The 16,918-nt window shown below is 37.9% G+C and overlaps 1 protein-coding gene across 7 annotated transcripts in view; it reads right to left on the minus strand.

Moving 5' to 3' along the window:
• LOC143424515 (uncharacterized) overlaps positions 1-16,918 on the minus strand; it is a 48,148-nt gene that overhangs the window by 27,808 nt on the left and 3,422 nt on the right. For 6 of the 7 annotated variants that reach the window (XM_076896630.1, XM_076896627.1, XM_076896628.1 and 3 more), the window contains 3 exons: positions 1,682-3,374; positions 1,264-1,429; positions 613-819 (listed from right to left, as the gene is read on the minus strand). In XM_076896630.1, coding sequence (XP_076752745.1) covers positions 613-819; positions 1,264-1,429; positions 1,682-3,374 — 2,066 coding nt within the window. Of the gene's footprint in view, positions 1-612; positions 820-1,263; positions 1,430-1,681; positions 3,375-5,334; positions 6,028-16,918 lie in introns of those variants that run through there. The other variant, XM_076896629.1, reaches the window with a different exon arrangement.

Raw genomic sequence — 16,918 nt, forward strand, 5'->3', positions numbered from 1 at the left:
ATATACGTGTACATAGAATAGCTGTTTTAATTGTGAATGCTGTTTTAAATTAATTTTTAATATAGAACTAAAATTGATCATTTATCGGGTGTCACGATAATTTTATAAGTTCGAACTTTATAATATATTACCCAGTAAAGTGTATATAAAATAGCCCATTGATCTATAGATACTTAGATATCGTACTTGACATTAAAGTGGATATATGAATAGGACCATCGAGCCGACGATGAATTGCAGTGTTTCGATAATACTACTTATACCATACAGCAAATCCATATTAGTATGTAAAAGAACGTATAGCTAGGCAACATATACCATAAGTATGTAAACCAATGAAAAGAAGCAGTTTTGAAGCTATAGAAAAGTTATGCGTCTTTTTTAGGTACACTGATACCAATAACAATAGGAACACCGGAACTATAGTCAAGATAATGTTTAAAAAAAATGTTAGTATTGTATAAATTTTGCTTAACAGATCATTTTGATATATCTCGTACTCAATGAATTATATTTATCATAGAACCATGCGTTTAGTTTAGACAATGAATAATACAAAGCGGTTAAGAATTGAAAAAAAGAGAAGCGGAATAAAAAAATCTAAATACACACCCTATTTCGTTGGCTGGTTGATTATTGTTATTGGCCGATCCATTGTTCACATTGTTGTTAATTGTGTTCGAGTTATTAGTTTGTTGCAGCGTGTGATGTGTACCCAATAGAGAAGTCCATTGCCTCATCATTTCTTCACCTTTGGCTTCCAATTCTGAGAGAATGGTAGCATTGTCCATATCTTGCAAAGCTGTGCCCGTCTCCACTCTAAAATACATAATATTGTTTATTACTACTATGCAATAAATTTTCATAATTTTTCAAAATATTATTTAAGTTTTGAAACACTGTTTTAGCAAAGTGTATTCTATTGTATGAAGTGTATTTTCATATGTCCGTATGATTTACATCATTAATGGTATAAAAAATGTTTTAGAAGCAAATTGTTTTGAAAAATGTCGAAAACAATACTACTACTTATTTTCATATAATTATTAACTCTACATATTTGAAAACTTCCAAGGTTGCGATCAAAGATAAACATCGGGCAACTTCGAAATCGTGAATTTTAAATCAAATTTCACACTTACAAAATGAATTCCCTTGTTGAGTAATCTCTTTCTAAAACATTTTCTCACACACACTTTACACGCGAAGAATTCACGATTATAAAAGATAAGCGTAACTATATGCAGCATCTAAAATACCAACCGATATTGAGGTTCTTCGCAGGAGCTCGCGTCGCTTTGTTCATAATCCAATATCAAATCATCTGAGGCAATAGATTCACAGGGGGACAAAGTATCGACGCTGCCGGCTCGGCTTATTCGTTTGCCATGGTGAGGACTGTTAGTTGCGTTTTTTGCATGCCCCACGGCTGAAAAAAGAATCATTTATAAACATCAGTTCTGAGGTATTACATGCAACATGAAATAAAATATATACAAATATAACACGAGCTCAACTTTATTATCAACTATTATTAAAAGATTAAACGCAAATATTTGTCACATTTGTAAATTCTATTAAATAAAAAAAAAATCTTATCACGGACGTAAATTACTAGAAACAATAACAATACCAATATTGAATCCTGGATAATTATATACACGCCTAAAATAATATTTACCTGTTTTAGGGCTGGATTCAATCAAAGTGTGACTATTCTCGGTGACGACTTGACTAGCCATAGCTGACTGTGGCTCAGCACCAGCCCTCGAATTGTCGTCGAAGACAAGTCCAGGCTGATCAGCAATTTCATCATCGAAGAACTCTCTGCCCTCCGACAAGCTTAACGAATTAGAAGCGTTCGTTGGCGTCCCAGGACTATCGTCGTCGATGGTGTTCCCAGACTTCACCATTACATTCTCCTTTTTTGGCGCCTTCGTATCAGACTGGGTAATACTGGCCGTGAGGCTGTCGAAAAGACTATCGACAGGCGAGGTCTCGTCGTCGATCAGCGCGGTCGACGTAGCCGCAGCCGCGGCGAATGCTGGATCTTCGATGGTGAGAAGCACAGAGCGCAAAGCAGTCTTTGGAACTGTCCCACTCTTACTTGAACTCGATGAAACTTGCATGTGTTGAATAGAGTTCGAACGTTGACACTCGTCGCTGGAACTTAGCGAGTACTCGTCAGCCATAGCTTCTCCATGGCCGTACTCGGGATCGTCCGAACTCGGTGGACTGAAGTCTGACTTAATAGAAGGAATCTTCTCGGAATGTGATCTGTCTTTGTAAACTTTCTCCTCGCCTAATCCTTCGTCGTATCCCTCCGAAGAAATGGTAGACATGGACGTGGTCGATTCGGTGTATCTGTTGTCCTTATTCACGATCTTCTGATACTGCGTGGCTCGTTCTCGCACCAGCCCTGTGGTGGTGGTGGCGGCGAACGCTTTCGGCAAAGGTATGACGGATATCTCAGTTACAGTACTATCGTCGTCCCTAACATCTCTGACATCGAAACTTTTCCCGTTCACGACCATCCTTAAATTCCTCGCTCTGCCCATGCCGCGCCTTCTCGTTAACGATCCGTCCGTATAATCCTCGCCCCTGAAGTCGCTCTCTACGGGGCAACCAAACTGACTACCAACACCGGAATCTTCCGTGCTCGAGCCCTCTTTCGAGCTCGTCGAGCTCTTCGACGCCGCGGATACTTTTCTGCTCTGATTCGCCGCGGTCTTCGCGATCTTCGAGTTCGCGTCGGTCATTCTTATAGCGTACTGAGGTTGGGGCAGGTGACTGGAATGTAGAGTATACCTGCCAATTGGCTCAGGAATACCCGATACCTTGCGATTCCCGTCCATATGCGCGGTGTTCGTGTTGCTGTACGAGGTAACGTTATGCACGGGCGATGATTTGATTTTCGTCGGTGGTGGCACAGCAGAGGCTTGCGTCACCCTGTGCGGTTGCTTCAGGAAACCGTCTTGTTGTTGCTGTTGTTGTTGCAGCTTCTCCTGGTTGTAGTGGCTCACGCTGTGACTGCTGCAAACGTCGCCAACTTTATTCGTGAATTTGCCTTGCGACTGACGGTACCCGAACCGATTCGCCCTGACGGCGATTTTACTCGAGTCCTTCTTCGGTGGCGCTAGCCGCGGTGTTGACCGGCCAGAGGACGAATTGTGGATCATCGTGGTGTCCTCGTCGCGCCTGCGATTCTGCTCGGGTCCAGCCGATTTCGAACGTGGATGCAGCAAGCTTGCTTCAGTTGGGTAGTTCGTTATAGGCACCGGTATCCCGGAGGTCGGTCTTCGTCGAAAGCCAAAGGACATCGCTGTGCCACGCGTATGCGAACCGCCACGCTTCGACGCGCCCTTGTGGTCGTTCTGAAACATCATCGAATAAAACCACTCGATAACAAGAACGCAGTGAGAATCCCGGGAATCTTTCAGCTACGCGTCAGCTTTACGTTCTTTTCACTTTCTCTCCTACCGTCTCGAGGATCGATAAAACGAACGTGTACTCCATTTACGCGAGCCGTTTTCATCGTCGACTGTTGTTTTTACTTTTTACCGCTCGCGAGAAAGTACATTTTAGATGCATTGTTTAGTGTAACACGATTAAACTCGAGATTACAAATTCCGATACGGCGTTCAAAGCCGTTACTTCAGGTTTAACTGATTACTGTTGCCTATTGTTGCACCGCGTTGCGATCGAAGAAACGCATAAAGGACAGAAAAATGCGAACAACAAAATTGCAGGTAGCTAGGACTTCTAGTTTAAATAAATAGCATGCACGTGTGTGTATAGATATATGCACAAACGTACGCAAAAGATCGGACACCTTCAATCGATACTTTACGTATCTTCTTCGTAGAACTGCAGTTTTAACTATAAAAGCTAAGGAATTGATGTGAAAATTGTTACACGCATCGCTATTTATTTGTTGACTTTTCAATACGACAATCGCATCAACGATTGTTTAAATATAATTCGTGTTCAATGATAACAAGTGTGATTTCGATATGATTAACGTTTTATAACACCTAACTGATTGTATTATATGTTTTTACAGTCTACCTAAAAATTGAATATACAAAACTGCAAAAATAAAGGAAGAAAATAAATATGCAATCTTAGGTACCTTTTTTATTTGCGAAATATACATTTGTTTTGCGAAAACGAAACTGTATCCCATCTAATATTACAAAATCTTAATTCCTTCCAGAGTCAATTTACACCAAGCAAGACTCTGATTTAATTACTGCCCTCATTTTCAAATTGGATATGCATTTATCATTCACGATAATTCTCCTTCACAAATAATTCTCCAATGAATTTATAACTTCGATTAATCTTATCTGATATAAAGTACATTAAAAAAAAAATGTTTTTTTTAGGAATGATTCACAATTTGAAAGCTAAACACGATCAAAAACGGAACAAACAGCGATACACAATCATGTATAACGTGGAAAATTGATGATATCATGCACGTTCGATTCGGTAGATGTCAATACTGCGTAACAATACGATCTATCAGTGATCACATGTGATCACAGATATCACAGTAAGGCTAGAAGTTCGAAAACATGTAGTAACCCGATGCAAACTCCAGAAATAGAGCAACCACGTCCCCAAATCGTCCAACTTCTGGCTTTTCGTGTACTTGTCTCGAGACGAGTGACAAAGTCACGTTCGAACCACTTTCAATCGAACCGAGCAATAGAAGTCTTTCTACGTACACCAAACACACGAAAAACCACACAGAATTCGATGGAAATGAAAACATTTGCTCAACCCGTGTGTAATCCATTAGAGAATCGTTGCGCTGGTCGTAATGACATCAGATTTAACCACCGTTTCATCCGATTGAAAATATTTCCAACACGTGGCTCTCCTATCCGAGGACGATGGTTTTCATTATCAGCCCTTTATCGTGATCCCGATAAAATCCTCTTGATTGGCAATTTAACGTTAGACCTTCAGTGGCACGGTCTACATTGATAACAGACGTGGTCGTTTATCATACTGTTTTGCCGCATGAATCTCGCAATGTGTCGTCACGGTTGACACTAATCTTCGTCGTATTATTTATCACCTGAACGAGTGCGACAGAAAAGTGCCGCTGCGTATCACACAGGGAGGAGAATGCACGTCGGTCAAATGCATGGACGATGATAGGTCGTGCGTGTACCTCGGTTACCGATACCCGGAATAGGTGGTTCTCGAGGATGGGGCAATATTTATCGCGCAAAGGTGGTCACGGTTGTTTCGTGTCGCAGCCCTAAAAAGCTAAACGAAACGATCGGCGAACGAAAGCACATAGTAGGATGCATCCCTTACCGCAGCGCCGATTCCTTTTTCGTTCTCCAGGGAATCGTCCTCGCACCTGGTGCCAGCAGACCGGTAATCCATGTCTTCGGGCCAGTGTCAGCCGGCTGTTAAGAAGACTGTATTACGATCGATCCCGGCGTCCAGCTTTGCGAGAAGGTTACGCTCTCGTCTCTTCTAAATCCGCAACGCCGTCATCCTGCACCGGGTGTGCGTGAATATTTTTAACCGAGGGAGGCCGCGGTGCCGAAAATGCCGGGCTGTGTTTTCTTTTTCAGCCCGTGCAAACCTTCCCCGTAATCTGTCACCTCTTGCAGATCCTGCACACGTTCAGACGTACGCGTTGTCGCCAAAAGACACGCGCACCAATATCCACGTCCGGCTCTCTGTCCCTTCCCGTTCCTCTCCGTCGCTCTCTTTCTTCCCACGCTTCCCCACCCCACTCTCTCTCTCTCTCTCTCTCTCTTTCTTTCTCTCTTTCTCGCAGCTTGTCCACCCTCGCGTCTCTTCCTCGTCCGGCTCGACGCGTTTCTTCTTTCCAGCCGTCCGTCTCTGTCCGATTCGCGAACCTCACCACCAGCCGAGTCCCACACGGCCAGGCGAAACGTGGTGGAATCGATCGTCGGGACTGCGCCGGCGTCGCGACGCCACCGCACACCGCCGAGCGGCGTACCCACTCGCGTAGACTGCGAACGACTGATGTCACGAGTGCGCCCGCGCTCGCCTTTCGATGTGTTCGGTTAGGGTTCTCCTTCTGTTCCCCGTTTTCTACCGCAGCGTGCAGAAAAAGCGGACCGCCGAAGTTTAACGCTCCGTGCGACACCAACGGGGCTCGATCGCTCCCGTTTGATCGAGACCACTCGCACGCACCGTGTCAAGTTGCCTCCTAAACTGATCGCTAATCGCATTACGCGTGTCAATGTTTCAGGAACGCTTCCTTCAACGATTTCAACGAACGGTGAACGTCACTTACGTAATTTTGGGAAATCGTGAGAATTAAGTACGGGCACGCGTGCAACCAGGGTACGTTTTTTCTTCGATTTTAGTCGATCCGTCTCGATGGTAATCCGCTGACTTTCTAATAAGCCCGATTCTTTTCTTCCCCTCCCTTACTCCTTTTATATACGTGAAACATATATATATATATATATATATATATATATATATATATAAGTGCAACTATTTCTTACATTTTGCGTTTTAAGTTTTCATTTAAACTTCTTTCTGCACGCAATTGTTTACCAAACTTTACTTATCAGGATATCGAATGATATTTTACGATTAACTGGAATCTCTATTTTTAAGTCAAATATTTGGAGTAAAAGTGCATGTTCCTCCTGAACTGAACATCTATAAATATGCTGCTTGTTTTTTCAGTAAGTGCTACCCTATCTAATGGTAGTCCCAGGCTTCTATTTTCGAGACAAATGTATATTCCTTTTAGCCTGAACCTTTTCCTACATTTTATCGGTCTGTAAACGGTATTACAATAATTTTAAACTTTCGTTATTAACGAAATACGTCCAAATAAAAATTATGTTCCTGCTACGTTTATATAAAAATATACTCTCATACTTTTACTTTATTTAATAACTCGTTAATTAATTGCGACAGACACTTCGATATCTATGAAAAATATTCTTTATCAGTTCTTTGTACCGATGATACTGATACTGCACGATGAACTTTGTAATATACAGTATAACTGTGTAACAAGATTGCTGATCTACACATCTCTCTCTTTCTCTCTGCCTCTCCCTCTCTTAAAAATTATAGCGTATCTCGCATCAGTATATTAATTTCTTCAACACATTAAAAAGCTATAACAATTTTAAAAACATCAATATCAAATTAAAAACTTAAGCGTTTTTACTATAAAAGCTGACGTTCGCTAGCTTACTTAAAGGGAATTTAAATAGCATTATTCATTCATTTCGCTAGAAATAATTGGACAATTTAATTACCAAAAAATGCATTTTTAAATATTTAATATGCGATGACGTGTAATTTAAATTGTACTCATTAGTCACCTCAGTTTCGTATTTAACGAATTTAATCCGGAACGATCGACGTTATACAATTATAACTGCTGAAATGACTAACCAGCACGACTTTATTCATACATGAAAACTGCATTTTCGGTTGCGTACTGTTTCTGAAGATCACTGTACGCCTCGTGCGTGTCAACGAGTGCACGCGTGATTGCCAGGAACGCGTACATTTTGACCTACGCGGATATTGGGCGAAGGCATACGCCTGACAGGACATGCAACGGGCGGAAAATGAAACGTCGGAGAAAGAATTCGTTTCGTGTGCTGAAATTAGCCTCTCTGGTGGGACGTTATGTTTCTGGCGATTAAGTTGGCCTCTTCAACGGTCCATTGAATACACTACACTCACTGGTCACGAGACTTTCATTCATAAGAAACGAAGTTACATAAGTGATGTTGTTACACGCGCCTGATACATGTGGACATATCTGAAGTGTTGTAAACAGAAAAAAAAAATTCTAACCAGTTTCACCGCATTTCAGTCGTTCGATTCCTGTTTGGAAAATGTCAACTTTCCTCGTCGAGCATAATTTCAAAGATTTTTCCCGTATTACGATTAACATAAGATAACTGCAGAACATTCAGTATAATTATTCTGAACAATCGGCTATGAAATATCAGTAGTAAGTTTTGCTTTAAATAGAATGTTACAGGATGACTCAATACTTTAGCACAATTAACGAAACGTTTAATTTTTCGCAACGGAGTAGCGTTCAAAATATTCTAAAATTATTTGAAATATTTCTCGTTTCGTTTTACAGACTTAATATTAATTGATTCTTTCTCTATTACAAGTAGCTGTAGAGACTAGTAGCTTTTATTCACATGTCATGCTGACCGTTTACTGATACGTTACGTTGGGGTCAGTTTCATCCAATATTTAATTTCTTATCGGCAATGTTTTATCAGCTACTCTGAAAACAACATTTGATAGGAATAATCATCCTGGCAATTGCACAATTAGGAAAAATGCTTTATTCCTCTTATCTTATCGATAATATTTTTGTACCATTTTATGGGAGCACGCGCGTAATTTTTAGTTTCTTTGATAACGTTAACACCTTATAGCGCGATTATAATCTTCTCTTCCGAGATGGATATTCAGAGTCTGTCATAATTTCAAGCAAACCCATAATGACATGATAAACATGAAAATTGTTATTGTGTAAAAGATGTGAAGGCAATATTAACCCTTTGACTACGGTAGACTTTGGAACGCACCAGTCGTATCATATAATAGGAATTCATTCACGATGGACACCGCCAACAGTGAAACTTTTTGTTTGCCATGCATTTCTAAGAAAGTATATTCAAATAATGAAAACACTAAAATAATATTATTCATTTCATTTATATTCTGCATTGTTGCATTGGAATTTTTCTGAGCGCCTTTAAACGCCTACAGTGTCAGAAGCGTAATTTTTCTAAGTACTTTTAGACGCCTATGATATCACAAGGGCAAGTTTTCCAAGGCTTTACAGTATCACACGTGTAAGTTTTCTAAGTACTTTTAGACGCCCACAATATGACAAACGCAAGTTTTCCAAGCACTTGTAGTATCACAAGTGCAAGTTTTCTAAGTACCACTAGGCGCTAACAGTAGTCAAAGTGTAAAAAGTAAATTATTGCATGTAATTTTGAGCGCGATAGTGATAGCGAAGCATCCTCGAGTTACTGAATTCGAAAACTTTCTTTAGAGGAATGCAAGCTGGACAACGCGAACACGGAACTGCGAGTCGACCTCCAGCCTTATCATGAACTCGAGTCCAAGAAGTAGATGCAAAGAGCATGTACCATAGAACTTCGCACAATATCCCTTTCAGACAGCACGATAAGCTCTTCCATGTGCTACAAAGTCTTCACTCTTACGTCTATAGTCCTTCACGGAGACTTGAATACTCTTTGCCTCGTCCACCCTCCCCTCATTAATATTTCACTTCACGCACCGACCTCCACCCTCAGTGAAAAACGCACAGAGAAGAAGAGAACTTTTCCTTTGGTAAATATAAGCTCTATTGTACATCTAGGAAGAAAAAGCAGTTCGTTATCATTGTACTTTAACAACGAGTACTTAGCAGCTCACGAATATATCATTGTTTTACATTTTTTTAGATAAAACTAGAGCAATATGTATTTTATTCGTGTGACACGAATTTTCTAGCATATGTATGGCAGAGTGAACTTTTCCATTGAACTTGACAGATACAAAATGACTCGAAAGATAACGCTGACAATTAGCGTGACGTCGATTAGATTCTTCTCAGCGCTTAATGTAAGACCGATGAGTCATCACACTTTAGCACGAGCTGTTCTCTCTGTCTATTTTTCAATACCCTCTGCGCCTCGTCGTCCTATCTTGCTTCACGATATCAGCACTTTTTTACGTAGGTCAACTAGCTTTACTTTGGCGTCATATCCTCGTTACTAAAATACCTCGAAATTTATTGAATTTACTTCTCTTTAAACAGGCAACTTCGGTATCAGCAAATATTAAATGCCGATACGCTGTTTCAAGAGTAAATAAGCGAAAAGGAATAAGAATAGATAATAATATATATATAACATATTCCATATGATCGTCGTGCAGGTAATTAAAAAACCGATAGAATTGCAGTTAAAATAAAGAAAATAATGAAACCTTCGTGTTCCCAAATCCCACATAACCAGTCACTATAAAATAATTAAATCTTCCGAAAGCGATGCAACACGTGAAAGAGCATTTCAAGAATTTCAAGGTACATAAATTAAGCAAATTTATTCGATGGGAAATTTAGTTCAAAGACAGCATGCGGAAAAAACTGCACGCACTTATAAGTCATGCTAATAAAATAGAATTATAATTTCTTTTTTTAAACAGTGTGCATCGTTTTCGTTTTAAATATTTAAATTGCACAGGTAGTCAGGAGCGTTTGTTATTGGTCTGCAGTGTTATGCCATCTGGTGTAAAGCTGAGCAAACCTTTAGCTAAGAACTAAGACTATTACTGTCGGTCATGAAACACCCGTTGGATTAAATGAAAGTGCGCGTATTGAATGCAATATAAGTTTTTTATTTCAAAGACCTACTTAGAGCGTAAAGGCTGACTTATTTTCCTTTATCACGAACCATACAAAACTAATTAATGTTTAATTTATCCAATATACTTTTCTATCCTTTTCCTCCCTCATTTATAAGTAGATACGCCTAAATTAGTAGAATCTCCATAGCGGCTACGGCAAAAATATTGAAAATAAGTAGTTTTGTTGCTAAGTATGCACACTTTCAATGACAGAACTATTTCCTTCCATTACGCAAGTAGGAATGACAGAAAATATCGTTTCACAACTTGTCGCTAGTTCCTAAAGCTAAATTATATTCCTCATTTATATACCAAACACATGAATATTCAAAGATAGTACAAAAATATGTGTATACTATTCAAATTAATTACAGAGAACATCATAAACAACGTAACATAGAAAATACTGGGTATGCGAACGACTTGAAATAAACAAAATTAAGAACAAAATTCCGTATGCTTATTAAATTGTACGCATAGCATTCCCGTATGCGGTACACGTGACTATAAATAATTACGTTCAAATTATATCCCTGCAACTTCAGCAGCCGCGTACAAATTCCTTTCGAGAAGGTAGATACATATTTCGAACGCGTACGAAAAAAGCGAAGGTAGCAGAGGAAGACTATCATCGCTTGAAGAAGTAACGCAAAAGAAACTCGACAAAAAACAAACAAGCTTCACCTTCTTCGTACCCGAAGCATAGGTGTTGATCCTAGTTTCGCAATTTTTTCGCACTCCTTCCGGCTAGCGGATGCCCACCATGCAACCAGTTGGCAGAACGGAGAACAATGGAAAGCGGATATAATGAAAGGAAGGAAAGAGCACGGAGTACGCTCGAGTGAATTAGCATCGGCGATGAATTTAACAATTAATTACTTTCACATGTCATGACCGATCACGCGAACGAGTAGCCGTGCGAAAAACATAGGCGGAGAGCATTCTTCTGCAGATAATTAACGCGTGCCCTATCAATCACGTAAGAGTACGCGTTCCGCAGGATACTTGAATGCCATCGGCCGTGTTCAAATAAACCTGCACTTATTTTTTAGTAATATTTTCCAGCTGTCGTATGAATTTTATGAAAATAAACGAAACTATCCAAGGTTCCAGAAAAAAAAACAATAATAATTTAATTCTCACGATACGAAGATTTCGCAAATACCTACAACGTTACTTAAAAGTGCAGAAAAAATTCGAAACACCTAAATATTATTTTTAAAATATTACTAAAATATAAGACACTTTGAAAATCGATAAGAACGATCCGTGAATATGGGTGCCATAAATATTTATAGGTGACTATCATTTGGGGACCGTCAGTTTGCAAATGGCAGAGACATGTGCAGACACGGAAAGGAAATATACCTTTTGCAAGAGTCACTGTGGCTAAAGAAAGAACACAGTACGTAGACCTTCACTGAAGTATGCAAATTCCGTAATCTTACGTGTCCGGTACTCTACGAGCAGTCCAGGCAACGTGTAATTGCACATGTCTGGTTAGCAATATGTTAATACTATTGCACCAGTATCTAGTAAAAAATTTAATATTTATTCCCATTTTATTAAGCCTTGAGGAAATCTAATACAAATATTTATGATGACGTTATGTAGGTAATTTTAAATAAGCAACTTTGCAATTCATATTTTCCTTGGCTTCCCTATTCTACTCTTGCAAACGTGATGCTACATATAATGTTATTCTATTTTACGATAAAAGAGTGTTTTAACTATATATTAATATAATGTAGTAATTTTAAAATGTATCTAAAGCGTATTACTAACTAAAATGCGCTAAAAGAAAACGAAAAACAATTCTATTTCATAATTAACGTAACTGTTATTACAAGCTAGATGAGAAGACGGCATAATTCGCGTGCAATTATACAGTAAGTTAGGTGAAAATTTGAAGGCGTGGTAGAAATATCAAGTAAACTGATATCGGCGTAACACATCTTTGTAAACCTCTCTTTAATTGACTAGGCGAAAAGAAAACTACGAAACCCGCTAAATGAACGAAAATATTAATTATTGAAAGTAGCCTGAAACGTGAATGGATGTAACGTATGGCCAGTAAGCGTAAAATAACGGTAACGTTACCGCACAAGTGAGGCCTTTCATCATTATTTTTTTAGTCTGATGCACTACACACTGATTTACGCACACGTCGATTAGAATCAAATATACATGCTGCCATAAAAGTAGAACATGCGTGTTATGCACGTATTCTGCATATCAACATGACCACACGCGTACACGCTTGTTATCGTTAATACATTTAATTTGTAGCGACTTTAATATCTTATGGATGAGGAGACACCATGAGATAACGCAAAACTCGAAAATCATTCATTCTGCAACACTCGAGGTGTCTCGCTCCTTTCTAAGAAGATCACAAAAATGGCCAAAAGCACATTCTACGAAAAAATATTGAACAATTATTCGTGAACGTGCACTGACAGAGATTCGCATGGTACTACCTTGATCCAGAGTTAATTACATAACGCGATTAATATCTCGTGCTGCTCGGAATACAATCAAAATGAAAAACAAAAAGAAAATAATAAATCTAGATACCAATGTACACAATAGAACATTGAACTTTGTGGGTATGACCTTCAAGTTGTATCACATAGAATAGAATCAGCTGGCTTTTCCGCTATATGAAGTTATAAGATACTGGTTTATAATATCCTGTAGTAACGGAAGCGTTGTATCAGGTTCGAAGCGCATTCACTCGCAATATCTCGCTGCAATGGACTATGACTAACGAATAGATTCACGCAATTGCACAATTTGACATTTCTAAACATTAAATGGATCATCCACGACTACGAATCATAAAAGAGAGCAATAATATCTATTCGACGATGAATTTCAACATCTAAGAGGTAATTTTGCAGCTGCATTTTAATTCAGCTGTAATTGCACTTTGAAATACGTACGTGTTTTCGTGCCATCGTGTTAGAACGTCTGCACGAATTGAAATACGTACGAAAACACCAAATACAGAAAAAATAGAACCTGCTAACAACTTACATCACTGGGAAAACAAATGTGTTATCCGCTAAACAGTAGAATAAGACGGGAATGCTTCGCAAAATAAAAGATATTAATCAAAACCGTACGAAGATAGCAACAAATACAATTAGTAGCCATACCATAATTAGGTTAAGACGAAGGGAATAATTATGTTTTTCGTCCGGATCAATTTGCAATTTAAATTGATCAGATATTGCGGAACTAAAAAATTCTTCAAAAATATAATACGATGTGCCTAACAGACGCTTAATTACCGATTTGCTACATGTTTCCAGGTAGATAACGTTTCGCCACTAACGAGAAACTTCTTGCGTACAGTATTATCGTGATCTAAAACGACGGAACAAGTTCTTGAACGCTCGGCGCGCAAAAAGAGGAGCCACCGAGTGATTTCAATGCAGGAAGTAATGCGAAAAATGAGACCCGTCTATTGAAATACTACAAATGGTCGAGTGAAAGGACGGAGAAGAACAAGAAAGCCTGCGATGTATATTTTATCTGGGCAATGGCGTAACCAGGAATAAGGCGATTCCCCAAAAAATATATTGCCTCGACTGTATCGCCTTTGATTCCTTACTTTGTACCAGAAACAGGAAGATTTTGTTATGTTAAATAGAACAAGTAACTTATTCCTTTACAAATATTAATTTCTTCCAAATTACCATTCTATTTGCTCCTTGATTTAACAAACTCGCGTTGCGAATACGTGATAAATACTTGGTAGCGAATCGTACAAATTTCTGCAGTGCATATTTAAAGGGCAGGTTCGTAGAACGGAATTCGTTTCACAAGAAAAATGCCAAGTTGACTACGCTAATGTCTAGAATTGCTATGTGGAATGTACTGAAAAGTAGGTGGGTATGCAGTTAGGATACTTATTCGCCATCCTTCGATACGTATTCCATTCAAGCAGCTGGGACTTTCTAAATTTTGTGAACGTTTAAATGACATCATTACGGCACTCTATTATTTCATATATCATACACGTACGATTAATCAATATCTACCTCTTTATGAACATCTATGTGTGACAGACTGCTGCGGTTTTCGTGAAACTCGATATTCCATCGAGCAAACACTAACGCGACCTATGTAGTTGATACTCTAGTTACTTTGCTTGATATTTAACAATTTAGCACTATGGAATTTAATACCATTGCCAACTAATCTACTTAATTGTAGGTTTTAATCCTGTTATTTTTACGAATTCATAACGTTATCTTGTTCGTTTCATACATAATTATTCTACGTAAGAATGGTAATAAGGAAGAGAAAGAATTTGAGCGGTATAACTTTTAGCTAAAAATGACAAAAATACGCATTTATATGTAATTAAAATCAACCTATTAATTGATCCGAAGGATAAAGATCTTATTTTTTAATTTCTCTTATATGTAAGTAGAAAATATATTAAATAAGCTTACTCCAATCAGCTATAAATATATCTCTATAATAAATCTCATCAGCTATGTCATCAATCAAATGATTTCCATGTGTTCTACCTGTAAGATATCAGTTCTATGATTGATGCCCTTGTGTTTGTCCAACTCCTTTTTTCGTAGAAACTCCCTCGCTTTCACCAATCTATTCACAATTCATCCACGCACAATTTTATCTATATAATAAGAGAAATGAGAATCGACTCAACTATTTGGACAATACATTTTGATTGACTATTGAAAGTACGCATTTCTCTATTTTTCATTCCACGTTTAAATCAACTGAATAATAATCCATCAATTCAATTCTTACCCTACGTCTATATTGTACACGTATACACTCCAATATAAAAACGAAGTGCCGATAATTGGTACTGGATATTTTCTGTAATGTACTCTCTTCCATTTCTGTGCAATTAAAACTTATTTACAGAAAGTATTTACATCTATAGAAATATTTTTTAAAACACAGTATTTCTAACCAACAATAAAAATGTTAACAAAACACTGAAACTCACATCTTTATAACGTTATTACTTCTTTTATTTCTTAAAATTCCTCGTCCGTAACTATATTCATAGACACGGGAAAGAGAACTGACTCGTTGCTAACAGAAAAGGCACGACAGGAATTATCTTGGTCTTCACCTCTAATATTTACTATTATCTGCTCGTTTATATGTTGATCAATATCATATGTAAGTACACGTCTGTGCTGTACTTTCGCAATGACTGTACGATCTTTGCATATTCGTGTGATATTTCTGCCTTGCGTTCACTCACAAAATGTATTAAGGTCTCGTTTTATCTCTAAATACACCATTAAGAGTTAGAAGAAATAAATACACGGTAGTTAGTCTCTTTCGGGTAAAACAATACCGATGAGTGCATACTGTTATTTTTTTTCAGTACATAACAATTATTCAGTTGGTTTTAATTATTTCAGTGTCTTTATATGTTTAAAAGGAAAACACACTGCAAGAGGTCGTCTAACTTTTAAGGTACTAAGGATCCTTTCACAGGTGTAGTACAATGATGTGAACTTCACTTTGTTCGTGAACCGATGAATGTAATTATTATCAGTGGGATGCTTTCTCTATTCAACTCTAACATATAATGAACTAAATGTACATACGTAGTACGCTGTACACAATTATTTCAAAATCAGGAATATAAATTAATACGATGATATACATATGTATATACCAGAAATTAGGTGGAACAATACCTTGCTCCAATTAATACTATTACGTATACGTAATTACGTATTTAATTTACTAAATTGCTTTTATTTTTCACGCAGGAAAATTTCCTAAATCTCTTATTAACTTTTATTACTGTTTTGTTGACGTTCTGCGATGTTGAACAGTCTCAAACAGATTAACAAATTACTACGTAAATTGCCTATTTAAAATAATAAAAACATTTTCTAAATAGTATCAAGCTTTGATAATCATTTAATTCCCTTTGAAATAACTTTGTCATTCAATAATTTATCCAATAATTCGAGCTAATAATACAGATCCCAATCATTTGGCAACATTACGAAAATAAACAGATATTATAAGATCAGGAATGCTTATACACTTATTGAAAACTTAAGAAATACGGAATACACACATAATGTGCAAGTATTGCACGAAGTATTCAAGGTAAATATGAAAAGTACGCGTTACGATATTTGGAGAATGAAACGAATCTTCATTTAAGTTCCATTTCTCCTCAAAACATGTTTGTACCAGTTGAATACCAATTTGCCTAAACGTTTTGAAGCTAGTTAACCCTTCGCACTCGAAAGAAAAAGTAACAGCATTATTAGTTGCATAACATTCGTAATTTGTTAACAGAATAGACAAGATTATTATAATTCGTTTTCGTCCTCGTATGACGAACTGAAAATTATTCGCATTGTCTTCGTCGAGGAGCCCTCGAGTTCCAAGAAGAATTTTGAACCGCTCCGCTCCAGAACCCTCAATCGCAAAGGGTTAACGTACGCAGCAATTTTGA

This window comes from Xylocopa sonorina, chromosome 6 (genome assembly GCF_050948175.1).
Source record: "Xylocopa sonorina isolate GNS202 chromosome 6, iyXylSono1_principal, whole genome shotgun sequence".
Taxonomy (NCBI): Eukaryota; Metazoa; Arthropoda; class Insecta; order Hymenoptera; family Apidae; genus Xylocopa; species Xylocopa sonorina.